Source organism: Apteryx mantelli, chromosome 8 (genome assembly GCF_036417845.1).
Source record: "Apteryx mantelli isolate bAptMan1 chromosome 8, bAptMan1.hap1, whole genome shotgun sequence".
In the NCBI taxonomy this organism is placed as follows: domain Eukaryota; kingdom Metazoa; phylum Chordata; class Aves; order Apterygiformes; family Apterygidae; genus Apteryx; species Apteryx mantelli.
The window spans coordinates 37,028,953-37,049,264 of record NC_089985.1 but is presented as its reverse complement, the minus strand read 5'-3'; the positions used below and the strand labels follow the sequence as shown (position 1 = coordinate 37,049,264).

Genomic DNA, 20,312 nt, shown 5'->3' with positions numbered 1-20,312 from the left:
CCCCTCAAGCATTATCATCCCCGCCTCATTTTTACCTATATCGAATAATTACACCTTGCACGCGGGAGACGTAGTTTGAGAGTTGCCCAGAATAAGCAGCGTGCACTAAAACGATGGCTCTGATTCGCAGGCTGGGAGGCGGTGAAGGTGCCTGGATGAGGGTCCTGCAGGCCCTGGCTGGTCCCGTTGCATCTGCTGTCTCGGCTCTGTCTTTGCTCCACCTTGACCGAGTTTTTGACTTCTTCGCTCGCTGCCGCGGTGAGGTTGGTGCTTTTGCCGGCTCATATGTAATACCTGCAAGCCTGGTCAGTGAATACTCTGTTATCAGCTCTGCTACTCTGGCACAGGAGCATTTCTCCCTTGGTTTTGCAGGTGAGACGGGGGTGACTGGATTCCAAGTGACTGGAATTAACCCACTGTGGATGCATCTTTTATCCTAACTTCATCAGAGCAAAGGCTTACGAGAAAGCCCTTCTCCCAGCACAAAATACGGTCCTGGCTTTTTAAACGCAGAAGGATCCAGGAACATTGTCCACATTAGATCCAAGGCTCAATCTTGGGTCTGATCCAAGCCATGTTTCAGCCCCCATAAGCCACTGTGTCATGGAGGAGTTTTGCATAGCGTTTGGGGCTGATAAATAAGGAGCTGCTTTCTTTGGTAGCTCTCCCTGCTTTGGCCCCAGCTAGGAACACGGAGAAAATATTTTCCTGGGAAATTACATACTCTGACAATCTTGCTTGGACACCTCTTGCTTTAAAAAAAATCCGCCTGTCCGAGATGTCACTAAAAATCCCCGGAGCCTTTTTGAACAGGCAAAGCTCCCCACTCGCTTTGGGCGAGCAAAGAACGTCCGCGCGGACGCGGGTCCTGCTCCTTTGCATGCGACCCCAACATGCCGGGGTATTTCGGCACACGGGGCCAGGCCGGCTGCGCCCTCCCCAGCTGGTGCGGCACCTCTGGCATCGCGTGGGCTCCCAGGGAGGGTGGTGAGAGACGGACGGAGGAGGCCGCCGCTGGGTCTCCTCGCCTTTGGAGAGACTCTCGGAGAGGTCGGAGAACTGCCCCGGGGTGGCGGTTTTGCAGGGAAACGGTGATGCCATCGGTTATCCAGGGGTTTGTAGAGCTGGAAGCGCCTGGGCTCCCCGCCGGTGCCGGTGGCTCCTTTCCAGCCAGGACACGGGATCCCCCTGTGTCTCCTGCCAGGGCCAGACGGTGCTGGTGGGATGCATTAGTGCTCCGGCGCCTCCAAGCAAGCGGGACACCAGCGTCCCCAGGAGCCGCCCCAGGTTTCCGGCAGCTTTACTCCCACTTTTTTTTTTTTTCTCTCTTTTCCTCATGCGCAGCCTAAATACCTTCTTAATTTAATCTCATTATTTCCTGCCTAAATAATTCCCGTTTCTCCCGGGGACCATGTTTAAACCTTTGATCTTCTCCAAAGTCTCGCAGTCCTGATCGCATCCTTCCTGTCTAAATGACTCGGATGCCTTTCGGGCTCATGATTTATGGATCTGCCGGCAGGGGAGCGGGGGGAGCCCCCGAGCAGCACGCCCCTAAGGAAACCGCAGCCGGGCCTGGGTCCCCGTCATAATTACTGCTCCTCTTCTCCCTTCCCCGCTCCTCTCCTCCACCCTCCGGGCAGGTCCGCGCGGACGCGGGCCCTGATCCTTCAAACGCAACCACCGCATGCTGGGTATTTCAGGGAATAGCCACGGGGAAGAGGCAGCCTGCGCCTGCGGCTCCCGCAGAGCCGGGCTGGGGGGAAGAGGCTCTGCCTAAACATTATTGTTGTTGTTATTATTCCCCATAAATGCATGCAGACACTTAATGACCTTGGCGTGGAGCGCTTCCCGGGGATTAATGACCAGTTGGCGTTAATGGGCCTTAGCTGCACCTCGGGCCATCGGCTCCTCCCAGCCCATCATTAATCCGCAGGAAATGTCTCAGGCATCGATCCTCGGCGCTTAATTAATAAATGCAACTTGTCTCACCGGCTGAGATTTAGAGATACTTGCGTCTTCTTTCCCCACCGCTGTGAAGGTGACTTTTTTAGCCCGGGTCTCTCAGGCAGCGTTTCCTTTTTGAGGCCCCTGTGGGTTTTTTTGGTTCCTAGCGTTCATCGCGGCGTCGGATACGGCAGCAAAAAAGTGGTTTTGCTCTTGGACAGGAGGGAAGGAGATGAAACGCTGCCGGGTTTGGTGTTTCTCCAGCTAATGTGGCACAGCATGGGAAACAAATCTTTCGGAGCGAACGCAAAGCCTCGGCTATCTTCGGCTGATCACGTCCGCTGTACGAGCGCCTGCGCGCGCACCCAAAAGGCGCGTGAGCTCTCATGGCGCAACGCTGCGGTTCCCCGGGGTCTTGGCGGGTTCTGTAGTAATCGATGTTTTTGCCTGCGAGCCGCAATTCGTCTTTAATCTTTTCGCAGGGAGGGGAGGTTTGCTACCCGCGGCGCTCGCCAGGCTTCAGCCGGCTGCTGCTCACGGGGCTGTAAAACTCTCCGCAGCTTCTGCCGGGGGCTTCGCAAGCTGAACGCTGCCCGGATTAGGCAGAAATTCAGTGCAGCCGCTCGGACGCCGGAGGAGGCGTGCAGGGGCGCACGGGAGAGGCTGCTAGCTCCTCCGGCTCGCTCTCGGAGCGCCGGGGTCGTCTTCTCCGCGCCCACGAAACCCTCCCCTCCGTCCCCGGAGTCTCCGTGGCGGCTCGCCGCTGCGCATCCCGGGCCGCGGCCGGCGATTCCCGAGGCTCCGCTTCGCTCGGCGGCACGGCCCGGTGTGGAAACACGGACCGAAACGTGGTCCCTGTTTCTCCAGCTTTTATCAACAGTTGGCTTTGTGCAGCGAGTGCCGCAGTATAAATCACGTTAATTCCTGAGGTGCTTTTCCCTGCTAAGTCTGAAATTCCCATTCTGGTTCGCTGTCTTGCCTGGCGAACTAAATTATTTTCATAGCCCCTTAAGGGCATATTGTCAGCCCAGACTTACTGCCGTTATACACCGTAGCTGAAACATTAATATCTCTTCTAAATATAGTGTATTGACAAGGTATCTGGTATAGTGTAAATCCTTGGGACATTTGATCCAGATCATTAAAACTGAGTGAAGGAAGGGAGGAATAGATCAAGTTACCTTGCCGCTCTTAATTCAAACAAGCGATGAATTATTCATCCCACTATTAATTCTGCAGTCCTCCTGCTTTTTATTTATTCCTCTCTTTATTTATTTATTTATTTTTCTTTCTCTTTCGGATAGGCAGCCGGGGAAGGATCCCGGGGCGCCGGCCGCGCCGGAGGATGGGGTGCCGCGGGGCGGGCTGGCTGGCCGTGCTGGCCGTCCTGTGCACGGTCCGGCCGACCGCCACCGGCCCAGGTAAGAGCCCGTCGCGGGGCACAGCGGGGATCCCGCCGGCACCAGCGGCCTGGAGAAGGAGCCTCCTGCCGCGGCGGCGGCGGCGCTTATTTTGCTGAAGGTTGCGGTAGGAGTCGCCCTGCTAAGGTCCGGGGTTCCTTTGCTGAAGTTTCTGCTAAATTTTGGAGCTGTGCACACCCATAAATACGTGTGTGTATATATATATATATATATATATATGTGCATGCATATCGGTGTGTGTGGAATAAAACCCTCCTCCGGATAAAACATCCCCTGGGATGCAGGGCAAGCCGAGCAGGCGACCTGGTGATTTCGGGGCTCGGTGCAGCTGCTCAGCCAGGAGCAGCCCTCCTCTCCCCAAACGCTGCCGGGTTTTTGGCCCCGGGGCCGGCGGTACCGACGGGCAATGCCGAGGGGCGCCTGCGTGCTCCCGGGCTTTCCAGTTTCCTTACATATCCCGAAGCACCCGGTCCTTAATTCATCAGCGGCGCCATGGCTACCAGCCCCCCCCCGCAGCCTCCCCGCTTAGGTATTTATTCCAGCGGCGTTATTCCTTTACCGCCATCCCCACGTCACTTTGCTGCCTCTCCCCCGCAATTACCGAGGCAAATTCCGAGTCAGTGTAATTCCGAGTCAATGGAAACGGCAAAGCGCCGCGGCCTGGCGGCGCGCGTCCGTCCCGCTCCCGCGCAGCCAGGGCAGGGCTGGAGGAGAAGGGCCCTTTGGAGCCCCCCGCGCCCCCCCGTCCCGGGGTCCGGACGCGTCTCCCATCTGCGGGCGGTTTTCTGTGCAGGCATCAAATGCGGCGGGGTGCTCTCGGCGCCGTCGGGCAACTTCTGCAGCCCGAACTTCCCGGGGCTCTACCCCTACGACACGGAGTGCACGTGGCTCATCGTGGTGGCCGAGGGCTCCTCCGTCCTGCTCACCTTCAGCCACTTCGACCTGGAGTACCACGACGCCTGCGGCTACGACTACCTGCAGGTCTACAACGGCGTCACGCGCGACCGCGGCAACCTGCTGGGCACCTTCTGCGGCCGCCGCCCGCCGCCCTCCTTCACCTCCTCCTGGCACGTCCTCGCCGTCATCTTCCACTCGGACAAGCACGTGGCCAGCCACGGCTTCGCCGCCGCCTACCGCAGAGGTAGCCGCGGGGCGGCGGGGCGCTGCGCGGGGGCCGAGCGGCGAGAGGCAGCGGGGCCGGCGCGGTCGCCGGCGCGGTCACCAGCTCCCCGCTCGTCCCCGCAGACGTCTGCGGCGGGGAGCTCACGGCGCTCTCCGGCGAGATCACCAGCCCCGACTACCCGGACAGCTACCCCAACAACGCCGAGTGCCGCTGGAACATCCGGGCCGCGGCGGGCGCCGGCGTCACGCTGGTCTTCGCCGACTTCCAGGTGGAGAACGACGAGGAGTGCAGCTTCGACTACGTGGCCCTCTTCGACGGGCCCACGGCGGCGGCCGCCCGCCTGGGGCGCTACTGCGGCAGCCGGAGCCCGCCGCGCGCCGTCTCCTCCGGCCGCGAGCTCCTCGTCGTCTTCAAGTCCGACTTCAACATCGGCGGCAGGGGCTTCAAAGCCTACTTCTACTCCGGTGCGGGCGGCTCGAGGGAGCGGGCACGCCACGGGAGCGTGGCAAACGCCTCCCTGCCGCGGTCGCCGTCCGCCTTCTGCCTCCCGCGGCGGCCGGAGGGGACGGCGTTAAGGGACGCTGTTCGGAGGGAGCTCCTGAGCTAGGGGTTAAGAGCCGGGAGCTGCTGCCTGAGTGGGCATTTCCCACGGCACGGGAAGGGCTATCGCCATATCGGCATACAGAAAACGCAGCCGCAAGGGTGCGGGGATGCGAGTCCCGGAGAGGGGCCGCGGGGCGCCGGAGGGGTCTGCATCCAGGCGGCTTGAGATTTGCCTCTTTTTGCTTTATTCCCAAGCAGGCGAGTGCCAGGAAGTGTATACAGCCGTCAAAGGGAATTTCTCCAGTCCTCAGTATCCCAACTTCTACCCCAATAACCTCAAGTGTCAGTGGACCATCCAGCTGCCCCCAGGGTACCGAATCAAAGTCTTCTTCTTGGACTTGGACCTGGAGGGACGCAGCAGCCTGACAGACGGCTGCGACTACGACCATCTGGCGGCGTTCGACGGAGGCGCCGAAAACGCCTCCCTGCTGGGGAAGTGGTGCGGGCGAGAGCGCTCGTCTCCCATCGTCTCCAGCGGGAACAAACTGCTGCTGGTCCTCCGCACGGACCGCAACACGGCCAAGCGGGGCTTCGCCCTGGCCTACGTCGGAGGTAAGGCAGCGCTTTTGCAGAAACTACCCCCGTTTGCACGAGCAAATCCCGGCCTCCGGCATGCCTCGCTTCTCGGCCAGCGCGCTCGGAGCCACAGCGGGCGGCAGCGGTGGGTGGCTGGCACCCAGCGTGTTTCGAGGTGCTTGCTCGCGAGCTGAGCGCAAACCAGGTCTCCCTCGGGAAAAGTAACTCCGTGTGCTGCCTTCGTCCCGCGATTCGGGCACCCGCTCGCGGCTCACGGTCTGCGACTCCGCGCGGTCCGAGGGCAGGAGTGCTCCCAAGCGCTGCAGATTCAGCTGTGGGGTCCAAGGGGCTGCAGAAACAGGGGGAGAAGTGGCCGCCTCAGGCTCCATGGCTACGGAGCCGTTGGGATGTTTCCGTTTCGGCTGGGCCCGTGGAAGGGAGCGGCGGGGACGGGGCCCGCGCGATTTACAGCCCTCCGAAAGAAAGCGAGCCTTCGCGCCAGCGGAGAGGATCCGTTTGCTCCTCCTCTCCCTCTAACGCGCTTGAGTTATTTGGTAAATCTCCTAACGGTTTTATAACACACTGAGCGCAGCAAAGCGATGCCGTTTTTCCGTATTGATCCTATTGCACCTTGTCTGTTTCCGAAGGCCAGGATGCGGAGGGAGCTGGAATAATCCAGTAATTCATACGGCTCGAGCTTGGTGCGGGTTAGCGTTAATGAGCGGGGCACCGTTCTCCCCGCTCCGTGTCCTGGGGGTTGCTTTCCGCACCCATCCTCGGGCAGCTCCCAGCCCCGTGAAGAATAACCTTTTTTGGGGGGGGGCGGTTGCCCCAAAAGGCCCGGTTCGGGGGCGCCCCGTCCCGCCGGTGGGTCAGGCGGCGTCTCCCCCGCTCTGCGCCCCGACAGTGGTGCCCGTGAACGTCAGCTGCACGCGGACCGACTTCCACATCCAGATCCCCGTGCAGTCCCTCGCCCCGCTGGAGAGGCACCGCGTCTACCTGGGCAGCCCCTCCTGCGCCGCCCAGGTGGCCGGCCCCAACTTTAGGATACACACGCGCTTCGACGCCTGCGGCAGCGAATCCCAGGTAAGGGCGGGGGGCCGGGGGCCGCGGCGGGCCGGGAGCCGCTCGGCCGGCCCCGCTGCCACCCTCCGCCTTGCAGAGGAGGAACAACACCTCCGTGATCGTCAGCGTCCTCTACATCGACTTCTCGGCGGGCGGCCACGAGGACGTCCACCGCTACGAAGTGCAGTGCGAGCCCAAGAGGAAGGAGGCCTGGGTGAGCCTCCTGGCGGGCCCCGACCCGCAGCAGCCGAGCCCGCGGGCGGAAAACCTCGCCGACGGCCAGCGGCGGGAGGCGGAGGCGCCCGGCGCCCACGGCGCCCAGAGCCAGGACACCAGCGACGTCGTCTTCATCAGCATCTGCATCCTCGCGGGGCTCCTCATGGTCATCGCCGTGGTGGGGCTGGTGCTGCTCTGACGGCGGCCTGGCCGCGGGAAACGCTCCGGCGGAGCATCCCGGCCCTGAAACGGAGCCGGAGGGCGACCTCCGCCTCCCGGTGCAGCTTGAGCAGCCTGGGCGGCAGGCGGACGCTTCCTTCCCCGCGTTGTTTTCCTCCGTCTCTCAATCTGCCCGTTTGGCAACTCCTCCCGCGCTTCCCAGCTACTCCCGCACCTGCTTCCATTTGTTTTCCCTCTGGTGCTGCTACTTTCGGGAAAGTAAACTTGTTTGCCCATGGCTGCAAATAATCCTGTCAATTATTTCGAGCTGCCGTCTTGAACAGGCAAGCTGCGACCAAATATAGCAGCGTTTGCAGCAAATATTTTCCACACTCCTGCCTGTGTTTGTGTGGGCGCCCTAGATCTGTGCGAGAGGCAGCTACCGGCACCGACGTCTCCCTTTGGCAAATGTGGATCGATACGGGTTATATGGATGTTTCCGGGCAGTGTTTTGGGATGTCCACGTGCAATATTTGGGCAGCACCTGTGTGATGAGTGGTGCTCGTCATGCACCTTTGAGCACCTCATTTGGGTTTTTTGCATGTGATCTACCCACCTCTCTCTCTCTCCAGACTTACCTAAACGCTTTAACCACCCCAAAACTGCAGAAAACGGGAACCACCCTTCTTTCCCTCTGTGTTTTCCTCCTTCCCGCCCAGGCCTTTTCCCTCTACCTTTCCAGCGCGTCCCGGTGACCAGCGTTAGCTCTGCACTGGTGCCGTCCTTGTAGCCCGAAACCAGGAGCAATGTTGGTGCTTCAGGGTGGGTCGGAAACACGAATCCGTCCTAATGAGGGCACCAAATATTTCCCGGTACCGCGTCGCAAGCCCCTCTTGCTGCCGAATCCACCTGCAGCATTTTTAACGGCAGACGGCGAGACGGGCTGGGAGGGCAGGTGCTTTTGTGACTGCTTGGGGGCTTCTTGCACCCGCCCGCGTCCGCGCGGCCCGGCCTGCTCCCCTGCCTTCGAGCCGTGCCACGACGGCTCTGCGCCGGCTGCAGCAGCAGCAAAGCAAGCGGAAATAAAGGCGAAGCGCGACGGTCACCAGGCTTCGCCTGCCGGGAAGCGTTATCCCGGCTGCCTTCACACCCCTCGTGCACCGCACCGTGCTTTCGCTCCCCCCCGCCGTGGCGTTCGCGGGGGCTCATGCATCACCCACAGCAAGCGATGCGGTACGGGATGCGCACGATCGGTGGAGGGCGCCTTGCGCACCGGCCTGGGACAGGTTTCTCGGACAAGCAGCACCTCGTCCCCCCTGCGACACGGGGCTCTGCCTCAGTTTCCCCTTCTGCCGTTTGCCGGGCACTTTCGGAGGCCAAGAGCCTCCGGTGGCCAAGAGCCCCCACCTGTCTGGGGGGCGGCCCCGGATCTTCACGTGAGCTCGGCACGGGAAAGCTGCCAGCAACCGCACCGGAGCCGCGCGGTGGCCCGGGTGCCGGCGTGGGGCACGGGTGCCTCTCGCCCACCCGGATGCCCCAGCTCTTGGGGTCTGCCGGGGTGAAGCTCGGCGCCGGGGGCCCGCTGCAGCCCGGCGAGACCCGCGCGGGTGCCGGAGGCTGCGCAAGCGCGGCGGTTGATGACGGTTCTTCTTGCAGCGGCGGCGCGAGGGGCCGATCTCGCCCCGGGCAGGCGGGTGCCGCGCAGGCAGGTCTCGCGGGGTCGAGGCACTGGCCCATGCTGGCGCTCTCCTTCCAGGAATGGTTCGTAATTTCCAGGTTTCCGCATTAACCTGGTCGTAAAAACAAGTGCTACCCCAATGTGTCCTTAAGCAGAAGTGTCACGCGTGCTGCTCGCCTGAGATTTATGCGGCTTGAGTGGCGTATTTAGATTCTGCTGATTCTCAGCTTTTCTTTTAAAATAGAAATAAAATGGCCAGGCAGCTCCCGTCACTCCGGAGGCCTTTCCCGTCCGTGCTCTTGCAACGAGCCCGCAGGACATACGGGGTCTTTGGCAGCACTTTTGGCTTGCAGCATTGCACCGGTGGATATTTGGGGATATTTTCGTTCTCAGCAAACACATCCTCGTAGCTTGGCGCACGTCACGGTTTGCAGCAGCACCTGTGGATGGAAACGGCTCCAAAACGCTGAGCCAGGCAGGCGGATGTGGTCGCCGGGCCGTGGGCTTCGGGGCTGCACCTGGAGCTTCGTGCAAGCGCCGCCGTGGTGAAATAAAAGCCCAGCGCCCGCCAAACCCTGCGGCTGAGCCCGACTGAGCTGCTCTGCCGGGATTTCCCCCCTAGGCACGCGCCACCCCGAAACCGGGCTACCAGCAACCCCGCCCAGGCACCTCCTGGGGGTCCCCATTTGGGGGAGACGGGGGCTGAATTTGCCGGTGCCTCCCCCAGCCCAGCACGAGCCTGCGCTGCTTGGACCGTGAACATTTCCGCTTAGGCGAAGCACTGGCCGCAGCGGAAATGGGTTTTGCCGTTTGAGGTGGCCGTGCTAGGGGAAGAACGTTTGCCCGCTATAGGGGCACCCGTCATAGGGAGATAACCGCTTTGTATATAATAATATATAATTAGCAAGGATTATCCATATGCTAGTCTCATCGACAGAGGCCATAAACGTCGCTCAGCGGACTGCCAGCGCAGGAATTAGAGCATCATTAATTGCAGCCTAATCCTGCCGTGGGCTTCCCTTTTTCGCATCCTTGGGCATGTCAAATCACCTTTGCGCTGGAGCTCGGCTTCCCCGCCTGTAAAATAAGACTAAGGCCACTTTACCCCCCTGAACAGGGGGTTTTACCCTGCAACACCTGCAGCTGTGCAGCTGTTAGGTGTTTAAGCAGGCACGGCTAAGACGAGAGCCCTCCGGCCGTTGCTTTCCCCTCTGCAGCGCGGGCGCTACTACGAGCGGGCTCATTCGTATTCAGGCGGTATTAAAACACCGAACAGCGCTGCAGTCATTTAGAGCAGCAAGCCAAATTCAACGCTTATTCTGTGCTGCATGGAGGAGCAAGCAGTCGTGCGGCCGTGGCCAGCCAGGTTGGGGGACTCCCTAACCGCCTTCCCTCCCTTTATCCCTTCTTTTCTCCCTCCCCCAGTTCCTCCTCTGCTCCATCCCCCGGCTCCTGCTGCACGCAGGCTCCAGGGCTCCTCCGAGCCGTCGGGTGTGAACGTACCTTGGGAGCAAAGGTGCCCTCCGGCTCTGCAGCCGGGATGGCTGTGCCCTGGGCACCTCCGGAAACCTCCTTCGAACGACCGGGGCTCTAGGGGAACGTGTGAGGGATCTGCGGTGGCTCCTTGGTGTAACATCGCTCGTTCCGGGGCCGACCCGGCAAACCTTCATCTTGCAGGGCTGCCAGGAAAGCAAAGGAGATCTACAAGTTTGGGTTCTTTGTGGAGAAAGCTTTGAAGGGCCTCTCAAGAGATGAGAAACGTTGAGATGCTGTGCGCCCTCTTTCACGAAGGATGGGGAAGGGGTCTGGTCTGCTCCCCTGCTCCTTCACCCAGGTAATTTGCAGCAAGATAAAGCTCCTCTTAGCCATGCTTGCTGACGGGGCAGGGAAGAAGCTGGTGCCTTCCAAAACCAGCAGATTTGCCTCTCAGAAGCTAGGGTCAAAAGGCAGCTTTGGCAGGGATGATTTTGCAGGAGTGACCTCTCCTCTCTGTCTCTCCCAGTGCTCCTCAGCTCCCCCCCATACCCCTGTTCCCAGCAGGACTCACAGCACAGGCGGCAGGCGAGAACAGCGACTGTCACTGCCCCTGGAAGGTGCTCCCCGTCTCTTTTTGCTCGCTGCAGGGAGACTCCATCATCTGCTTTATGAACTCTTTTGCTGAAAGAAATTTGCGGGCTGGGCTTCATATGACAAGAAAAGGAAAAAAGAAGAACCTTCCGTGCAGGTTGGGTGCTTCCTTGATTTAATGTTTCCTCTGTAAAAAAAGGAACCAGCTATTTCACAGGCAGCAGGCTGGAGAAGTGCAGCACAAAGGGAGCCACCGCTCAGATCTTCATCCTTCTTTTTCATCTAAAAGGGTTTCCCCCGTGTGAAGACAGGAGCTCAGGTACCTGTGCTGATGTCGCCCTTCCAAGCCCGCCCTGGCCCGGCACAGAGCCCTCTCCAGAGAGGCTGCATTTGCGAACGGTTGAGCCATAACTGACCTAAGGCCCCAGAAAAGCCTGAACGGAGACTGTATTTCAAGGGGTTTCAAGACCAGAGAGCCTTTTGGCCATTGGTTTAACCACAAGCCGCAAGGCTCCGCTCTCCCCACCTGGCTGCACTGGGCAAGAGAGGCAGCGACGAGTGCTTGGCCGTGCTCGGCTTCTGTTTGAGGAGTAACAAGCTCATTCGGAGGATAACCTGAGGCTCAGATAAGTGCAGTTGTGCAGGTCCCCCGGGCACCCTAGCACATGTACTGTTATCAACAGGGAGGCTCCACGCAGAGGGGAAATCCGCTCTGTATTGAGTGAGTAAACACTTGAGCATCCCAGTGTCACATTTAGCATCGCTCTGTGGGAAAATTAAGCACTATTTTGGCCTACTGCTATTTCTTCTCTTTGCTTTTGTCTTCCTTCCCCACCTTCCTTTCTGGTTTTCTCCTTAAACCACTCCCTTGTGTCCCCACCTCTGCTCTTATCTCCGCATTTCCTCCTGTGCTGCTGTTCTCAAGCCCAAGCCTCAGGGATCTTTTCCAGTTCCCCCAGACAGTCAGTTTCATGCAAAGCTCAGTCTGTGAATCTTCATCCCAAATGTTACTGCCAGCTTTAACATCAGCCCGCAAGAGCTGGACCCCGAACTATACACTTAAGCCCCTTTGAAAATAAGTTGTGCAAAAAATATTAGGGATTAAACAAAGGGAAGTTAAATGAGTCAGAGTTTTCTCCAGGTGTGCAGTAACCCTGCTTCCCAGAAGTTAATTCCCAAAAGAAAAATATTTAGCACACACTGAGAATGAAGCCAAAAAAATCTGCTCTGCAACACGTGCCTTGGAGAGCTGAAAGCATGCAAAACAGATCAAATAAACCAAAACAATCTCTTCCCTGAAGTTTGCTCAAAGAGAGGTGTCAGAGCCCAGGAGAGGACGTGGAAAAAGTCACTTAAAAAAGATGGACGTGGTAGAACTTTGTTTATAACCCAGAGCAAAGTCCGATGGCATGGGAAGGACTGAGATGGCAGTGTGTGTGGAGCAGAAGAGCTCCGAGAGGTTGTTCCCCTCTTACCGCAGGCTCGGGAAGGCAATGCTCGGCTCATGTGAATCCCAGGTAATGTTGGACAGGTGGTAAAATTACAGCAAATGGTTCTCAGACGTGCCTGCTGACAACGTCTGGTATCTCTCTTGGCTTGCCCCACTTAGGAAAGTAATGCGCAAATGCTGAGATGTGGTCAGGTTTTGTTTTTTTTAAATACACCCCGAGCACAAGGCTGGAATTCCCCGCTCTCTTCCCATTCCTCCGCATACCACAAACACCACAGAGATGCTCTGGGCCATATTAGGCCCTTGTTTATAGCTATGTTGCTCTTGCTTTTAAATTTTACGGTGCTGTGTCATGAATGGCATCACTTCCACCAGATTGTTTACTAATAAAAGATTAGGAAAAAAAAAAAAAGAATCCACACCACCTTCCCTATCTCGGTTCCCAGAACTAAACTGTGACAAACAGAAGTGGATCTCACCGAGCGGCTGTTCTCAGAGAACTGCCGTTTCTCCAGAGCAGCTCGCTTACAGCAGTCGTGCTGTCTCGAGTGTTACCCGCACGGTGCATCTCAAGCAGTTTCAGGGAGTCAGTAGTCTCTCCCCTAGATTGCAGTCGTGCAGACCAATGCACAGCACAGCATAAATTGGCCATGCTAGCACGTGTTTGGATAGGGCAAAGTCCTCCTAATGTGTATGATCCATGTGGGAAATTTCTCTGGCTCAGCTTTCACTAGGACCACAAGTTCCTTATTTTCAGGATTTTTGCTTCTCACAAATGTTACCCCAAAACTGAAAACTCAGGCTAGCACCAGCAACAGAAAGCTGAAAATAAATACTGCAGGTCTTGGCATCGCAGTTCTGGAAGCAAAGCCTAAAATGCTCATTGATCTTGAACCCCTTTTGTAACAGCCCAGGATACATGAATTCAGTCATGGCTATGCAGTTTGAAGTTATTTAAAGGAGAAATGGATCTGATTATTTGTAAGAAATAAATTGTGGGTTTTAACATCCCTCGCTAGAGCCCAGTTATCAAGTGTTAAGTCGTCACTGACATATTATCTGTACAGTCATCACCTGCATATCTATCAGCTTCTGCCTCAGTCCCATAGTGTTTCCAGCACACCTATCTTTAACTGTCTACAAGTGAAATATCTGTGTGTCCAGGTTCAGGCAGCATGTCACTGTTTTCAGAGAAGTCAGCTGTCTGAAGATACCTTCCCTCTGCGTACAGTAACAACAGTCTTGCACTGGCCCAAGCAGTTCTGAATTACCTGCAAACACAACAGTGTTTACGTGTTCTTAGAAGAACCTGCAAATATCTAATGAAATTTAGAGTTCAATACTTCAGACAAATTTTGGGTGCTTCTTTAGCTTTTAGTGTCCAGAAAAAAGGTATTTAGCAGATCCACATAACCACATGCCACCACTGTTTTAGGATGAAGATCTGAATAAGGTGTCCCACTGCATTATTTGTCCTCAAGTGACTCTTTGGAGATAGGAGTGCTGACCACAACTTATCAAAAGACACTTCCTAGTGGTATACTAAACTTCAATTCCCACAACTGCTAATAGGCAAGTTTCACTCATCCCAGTATTTGGCTCTCTCTACCCCGATAGGTTGATCTCAGAAAATGGTTTGTGAACAGACAGTACTTTTACTTCCTACCAGTAGAGAAAGCCTGTGCCTGCCACAGCCTTAATAACGGGGATCATATGGAGAACAAGATGACTTGTGGCACTAAAGAAATCAGAGTAAAAAATGAAAGGCCAGATTTCCAGTGTTTAATAACTAGTTTATTTCTGGTTCTGTTTTTTTGTTGCTTAAATTTGTTTACACAATCATTCTGAAGTATTTGTTCCTTTTGGAGGACAAAAGCTGTTACAAGGAGTATTTTCCTTACCAGCTCATTGTATTTAGAAATTTCATTTCAAGTTTTTTTTCATGTTACAGTACAAACAAGCACCACATTTAAATCATGAACGAGGTATAGAAGTTTGAGAGAGCTATTCATTAAATAGCAAAGAGGCATTAGATAGCACCTACATTCCAGGGCGTTTTGATTTTCACCCCAGAGCTTCAGAAAATGCCTGCAACGGTTAGGTCACTGAGGCTATGGAATGATGGACAGCAAGTTACTGAAACCTATTTTGTGTCCAACTTTGGAAAGGGGAGCAAAGGGAAGGAGGCAGCAAAAGGAAATCAGCTGGCCATCTCTTGCCCCATCAGAACCCAGCTGCAGCAGATATGGCTGATTTAGGGCTAACAAGAGTACATAGCTATCCACTGGCAATCTCCTTGGTTAGAATAATCACTCTGGATTTCCAGTATTTCTACCACCACAGCACAGAGCTGCTCCTTTATGCTTACACCTGAAGATCCACGTCAGGAATGGAGCCAAACTGAGGTATGACAAACTGTGGTAGAAGTGAGAAACATGTGAGTCAGCAAAGGTGGCTTTGTAGCAGGAAAATATACAGCATAGTAGCAGAAATGTTTCTTGCAAGAAGCCCACATAGATTTCCACCAAGTCAGATTTACAGCACCACTTTCATCATTACTGGCTCCTGTCTTCCGCGGTCCTGTTCATATGGTGGTGCCAAGCGAGCTGCACTGTCAGCACTTCTGCGCTCCTAAGATGGAAAGGGTTCCCAGTTCTGCAGAGATGTAGGCACACCAAGTTCTCACTCAGCATCAAGCACCTCACTTTTTATGGCTCTGTACAAATGCAGGGACAGTGAGCGTGCCAGTCTTGACTTCTGCTTGGATTTCAGGTTTGTGCTTTAATGAGAATACAAGAGCTCGCACCATTCTGCGATACGGTGTGCTAATGAGACGGGAAGAGAGATGAAAAGCTTCCCGCTCAATATTTTCAGCCAGTGGGTGATCAATCTGAAAACAGCAAAGTATAAAATTAGATCTTTACATTTAATAAGGAGACCAACTGATTGAAATTGGAGTTTGGTGCTTTTCAGAGTTTCTTCATTAATCAGCCTAGATTCAAGGAAATCTGCTTCCCATCACAAGTGAAACAGGAAGAGCAATTTAATTCCACCCTAGCAATTAAGGAACAAGGCAGTGTGGTCAGTCGCAGGCAACACATTCATGTCTCCAGCTGGGTGGCAGTACTTTGCCATCACAACAGGAAACTAATCTGCAACTAGCTTTGGGGATCGAGTTCAACTGCAATTATAAGCTACACCACACTGTCTCCATCAAGCTTACTTTTGATCTTGCTGATATAACGCACCTTGGATACTATTTTAAAGTCAATTCTAACAGCAACCCTAAGACATGCCAAACACTTGGCAACTCTGCCTGGTGCTATAAAGGGAAATGTGGGCTCTGTGTGTGTGGAAGGAGGTGTAATTAAGAATGCAGAAAAGGGATTTGCTAAATGTTAATTATGCAGTTATTGCTTCAACATGAGCCAAAACCTGTAATTTAGCACAGCTTAGAAAAAAAATCCCCTGCCTATCAAGAAAGGGTTTTAATTTCAGTTCTGCCTTTTTTGATTGGGAATCTCCCATGCTTTTGCATACAGGAGATTCCAGCATGCCAAATAGTACTCTTACAAGTCCTTTGCCCTCTTTTATTCTCTTTTTGCTACCCCTCACTTAATTTGCCCCTCTGCTGGGCTGCACTAGAAGCCCTTTTGTATCCATTCAGCCCCATTCTCCCTTCCTCTTTCTATCAGCCTTTCTCAGGTGTCCCTGCTTTCCTTTTGCTGGGCCCCTGTGGCTCCCCTGCTTATATATGCTGTTCACATATGGTGGTAGCTGCAAGCCAGAGGAGTAGTTCAGTTTCGGGTGAGTCCTGTTCAGAGGGGGTTCTGCCTGGTCCTGCTTTACCTAATACCATTTGTTTTAGGGTGATACCATATCCCTCATGTCCCATAGGTTCAGACTTCATCACTATGCAGAGATGCACTCCCCCAAAACTGGACTTGACCAGCAGCCTGGGAAAGGTCAGCTTTCCATAAAATCATTCTGAGACCTTCCCACAGCAACCCATCCTTTTGCTCTGCCTCAGTCCAGAAGGACTAGAAGTTGAAGAGGTTGTTTTCATAGCTAGCAACACATAGGTTTTTAACTTTTCTCTGAAACTCTTGAGCGCCTACCACTTGACTTGCCATTTAAAGGATAATTAATGAATAAACTAAATGATAATTATTACAGAGTTTCATAGAGCAAGCAAACTGATCATGAAGCCTTGCAGCAAATCCTGTTTGTTTATGCAAAGATACCAGAGGGATCTGGTATTTAGCACCACTTTATATACTGTCAACCCTGCCTCTGTTTTTGCAATAGATTTCAATTTACCAATACTTAATTACTTAAATACAAAACATCTAAAAGGTCCCAGTGTTGCTTTCGCAGCTGATAAGTAGCAGAGAAAACTATATGTTCTACTAACTTCCTTCTTCTCTTATACGGCCTAGCTGCAGCAGATATGCAACTGTCCCATTTGCTAGTTATGTAAAGGAGAGCAATACACACCTCACTTACAATAAACATGTTCACTTGGTCAAGAACAAAAAAATCTACCTTGAAAACAAAGCTCCTTATAAATATAGACATGCAGAGAATCACAGAAAACAGGAACAGGTCATCTAGCCTTGTCCCCACCCTGCAGGCAGGATCACCTTTATAGTAACTACATCTGAAAAAGGTTTGTCTAACTTGTTCTTATAGGAAGTTACTCTTTCAGCCAAAGACAAATGGACCTGAACACTACCTCTAGGTCCAGGGCTTTGCAAAGCAGCTTCCGCGCGTTCTTTCTGAAAACCTCCGTCTTGGGATCACTCTTGACTTCTATTGAGGGTTTGTTTGAATGGTCTTTGATGAAAGTTCGCCACTCCGTGTAAACATCCTTTGCAAGGCTGGCCACATCGTGATCTGAATGTTTGCGCATCTTATTCACTGTGTGACCTGGAAAACAGCAACAGCTCATTCAGCTTTGGTAGGTGGACAAAATATAACAGACACAAGAAGTTATACTGGGGCTAAAATAGCCCCACACATTTGTAATTCAGGCAGTGTCAGCAAAATAACCAAAGCATGGACACAAATGTAAATACGAAATCACTAGGGGCAAACCCTGAAGTTCTTATTCACTGATTTCTGCAGTGATTCCTGCAGAGCACTGGTGAGGCCGTGTCTGGAGTACTGTGTCCAGTTCTGGGCTCTCCAGTACAAGAGAGATATGGAGCTACTGGAGCAAGTCCAGTGAAGGGCCAGTAAGGTGATTATGGGACTGGAGCATCTGTCATGAGGAGAGGCTGAGAGAGCTAGGACTGGTTAGCCTGAAGAGCAGGGTGTAAAGAAGACTGAGCCAGACACTTTCCAGTGGTGCCCAGTGACAGCACAAGAGGCAACAGGTACAAACTGAAACACAGGAAGTTCTACCTGAATATAAGAAAAAACTTTTTTACTTTGAGGGTGACTGAGCACTGGAGCAGGTTGCCCAGAGAGGTTGTGGAGCCTCCATCCTTGAGGATATTCAAACCCCAGTGGGACACAGTCCTGGATAACCTGCTCTAGCTGACCCTGCCTGTGCCAGGGAGTTGGACTAGATGATCTCCAGAGTTCCTTTCCAACCTCAACCCTTCTGTGATTTTTGCCTGAGCAATTACCAAGCAGTTGAGTTATTCATGTGAAAATTACTCTTCCGAGTCACTAAGGTGTGGAGAGACACTTATGTAATACAGGGCTACATACATTTCTAGACAGATATTACATCTGATATAAATGTTGTAAGATTGGTCTACAAGGAATACTTTTTTTTTTAAACTAAAAAACCCTTAAGGAAGCAGATGGGGCTAGTGATGTTTATAGTGTTTTGTAGTGTTTTAATATGAGAACATCACGGTGCCTCCGAGCAGAATCTTTCCAATTGACATGAGTAATTTGTTCAGCATACCGACACCCCAGGTACTACACCGAGGCCTGCCAGTGCAAAGAGACTTTCCTTTGAGAGGAGACAGAAAGGATCCTTTTCCAGCTGGATATTTTTCTGACCTACTGGTTGGTCTCACTAGCGGTAGTGCCTGACCGGCGGTAACACCACTGGCCAGAAGAGGTCACTGTTAGTCTTCTGCGGCTTTCTTCCAGCCCAGCAGCGTTCAGGCAAGCACCGAGAAAAATCTCAGGAAAAGGCTGAATGAGCTAAAGACGGCAAACTAAATGACAACTCAGAAGTAAGAAGAAAGGGGCAGATCCCGTCTCCTTTTCCAAGGCAAGGAGGGCTCTTTGAATAGAGATCCAGCTGCTCTAATGGCAAACAAAGGCCAGAACGACCACCTCTTGCTTCCGGATACTTCGGATGCTCTGTGCCACGTATGATCTTCATAGACAGGAAAGGCAGGGTCCGTGTGGTCTCACGTTATTCCTCCCCCCAAGTCCTGTGGAAAGTGGTCAGGCATAGGGCTGTGTTATTTGCCTGGAACTGCCAGTCTGCTGGGGATTTCTCAGCGTGAGGATGCACTAAGCACTTCTGGGCCATTGCGAGGAGAATTCTTGCACATTTGGAGGATTCAGCCAGGTCTAATGGAAAGGCCCATCTCAGACCGCAAGGGAGCACTCTGCCCTGCCCCCAGCAGACGGCAGTAGAAGGAACGACACAGAGAGGTGCCTGTGAAGATCTCTTCAAAAATTCTGCCGCAGAAGGAGTGATGCAATATTTGGTAATAAGCAGGCAGCCTTCATATACTGGGAGGAATTATAGGAGCACTGACTTTTTTCAGTATGAGTTATGAAAACTGCAGGCTGAACACCAATGATTTTTTTTATTCAGTGACTGGATAAACCTTTTGAGACCATTGCTACAAAATCACCTCTACATTCTTTTCTTAAAAAAAAGCCTATGAGCTAGTCTCTTTTGTATTGGCAATCCAAGCAGCAAAGGATGCAAGGCAGTTTAATATTCACACTCTAGATCAGGCAACAAGACGTACCTATTTTTGTTGAAAGCAACACTTCCTTGGAAGGTAGTTTCTTTTTCAGCTCCTCCAAAGCTTCAATCAGATTCTCTTTCGGTTGCCCTGGAAGCTCAAGTATAGATTTCCATCGTTTTATGTCTTCCACAACCACAACTCTCTGAAAAAGAGAAAAGCCATGAGGAAAGTGGAATATTCTTATTACAAATAAAGACATTGGCTTCTCCTCAGCTAATGGAACTGCTATTGACACATGAATTATTGATTACAACACGAACCAGAGCACAGAATACATGACGGTCTGGAATGATGGGTATTTGCTTGAGATTAGCACCCTACTGCAAATCAAGACAGAAGTAAGTAGAAGGTAAAGTAAGATACTTAATCTTGTTCTGCCAAACTCAGGGCGCTTAACAGCAAACGTTTGCTAGAAGAGAAGTGTTCTGAATTTAAGGAGTCTGTGGTATAAATGCACTGTAATACAAAAGGGGATAAGATAGGGAGGCAGCCAATTATATCATCCTCAGCAGCCTGGCAGAATCTGAATCTTGTTCAGATTGGTTTCAAAGTTAAAATTACGTCATCAGAGAGAGAAATGAAGCATCAGGAGCAGGATCGCAATCTCAAGAACACCTGTGATTTGCACAACGTTTTTTATTTGAACTGTTTACAGCAGAACTTACTAGAAGAGGCTGCAAAATACGCAAGTCTCATTACACTTCAGATGCGAGGCCTCTTACAACGATTCAGCAAAGGCCAGACAGCCGGTGCGCTCCGTGCGCCACCCTCCTGCTTTCTGCCTTACGTTAATAAGCTCTTTGGCGCAGGCCGCCCGCCCCTCACCCGCTCCCGAGGCCTTCGAGGCCGCGGCGCCCCTCAGCCCGCTCCCCGCGGAGGCCTCCCCTCACCCCGAGGGCAGCGGGAGGGGGCCGGCCCCCCCCCCCCCGGGGGCGCAGCCCGCCCGGTCACCTGCCTTGAGGGACTCGAGGGTGGCCTGGCGGTAGGCGCCGGGGGCGGCGGCGGCGGCCCCGCGGGGGGGCCCGGCGGCGCGGGCCCTTCGCACCACGAAGCGGTCCATGCCCGCCCCGCCCCCTGCCGGAAGCCGCCGGCGCCGGCGCCCCGCCCCTTCCGCCGG

The 20,312-nt window shown here is 53.8% G+C and overlaps 2 protein-coding genes across 2 annotated transcripts; one reads left to right on the top strand and one right to left on the bottom strand.

The window, feature by feature from the left end:
* Positions 1-3,846: 3,846 nt before the first annotated feature.
* On the top strand, positions 3,847-7,386 carry CDCP2 (CUB domain containing protein 2). Its single transcript, XM_067300498.1, has 5 exons — positions 3,847-4,506; positions 4,611-4,952; positions 5,290-5,643; positions 6,515-6,693; positions 6,770-7,386. The coding sequence occupies exons 1-5, from the start codon at positions 3,858-3,860 to the stop codon at positions 7,085-7,087; spliced, it is 1,842 nt and encodes a 613-aa protein (XP_067156599.1). The 5' UTR covers positions 3,847-3,857; the 3' UTR covers positions 7,088-7,386.
* A 6,628-nt stretch (positions 7,387-14,014) lies between these two features.
* Positions 14,015-20,269, bottom strand: TCEANC2 (transcription elongation factor A N-terminal and central domain containing 2). The gene is made up of 4 exons (XM_067300497.1): positions 20,151-20,269; positions 19,196-19,337; positions 16,978-17,171; positions 14,015-15,132 (listed from the first exon to the last, which is right to left on the bottom strand). The coding sequence occupies exons 1-4, from the start codon at positions 20,253-20,255 to the stop codon at positions 14,944-14,946; spliced, it is 630 nt and encodes a 209-aa protein (XP_067156598.1). The 5' UTR covers positions 20,256-20,269; the 3' UTR covers positions 14,015-14,943.
* Positions 20,270-20,312: the final 43 nt, after the last annotated feature.

Excerpts from the sequence above, each read along its gene's own strand:
- CDCP2 (XM_067300498.1), top strand. The coding sequence starts at position 3,858 with ATGGCTACCAGCCCCCCCCCGCAGCCTCCCCGCTTAGGTATTTATTCC. Across the intron at positions 5,644-6,514 it reads CGCCCTGGCCTACGTCGGAG|TGGTGCCCGTGAACGTCAGC; the intron begins GTAAGGCAGCGC and ends GCGCCCCGACAG. Across the intron at positions 6,694-6,769 it reads CCTGCGGCAGCGAATCCCAG|AGGAGGAACAACACCTCCGT; the intron begins GTAAGGGCGGGG and ends TCCGCCTTGCAG.
- TCEANC2 (XM_067300497.1), bottom strand. The coding sequence starts at position 20,255 with ATGGACCGCTTCGTGGTGCGAAGGGCCCGCGCCGCCGGGCCCCCCCGC. Across the intron at positions 17,172-19,195 it reads GTTGCTTTCAACAAAAATAG|GTCACACAGTGAATAAGATG; the intron begins GTACGTCTTGTT and ends GCTGTTTTCCAG. Across the intron at positions 15,133-16,977 it reads GCAAAGCCCTGGACCTAGAG|ATTGATCACCCACTGGCTGA; the intron begins GTAGTGTTCAGG and ends TGCTGTTTTCAG.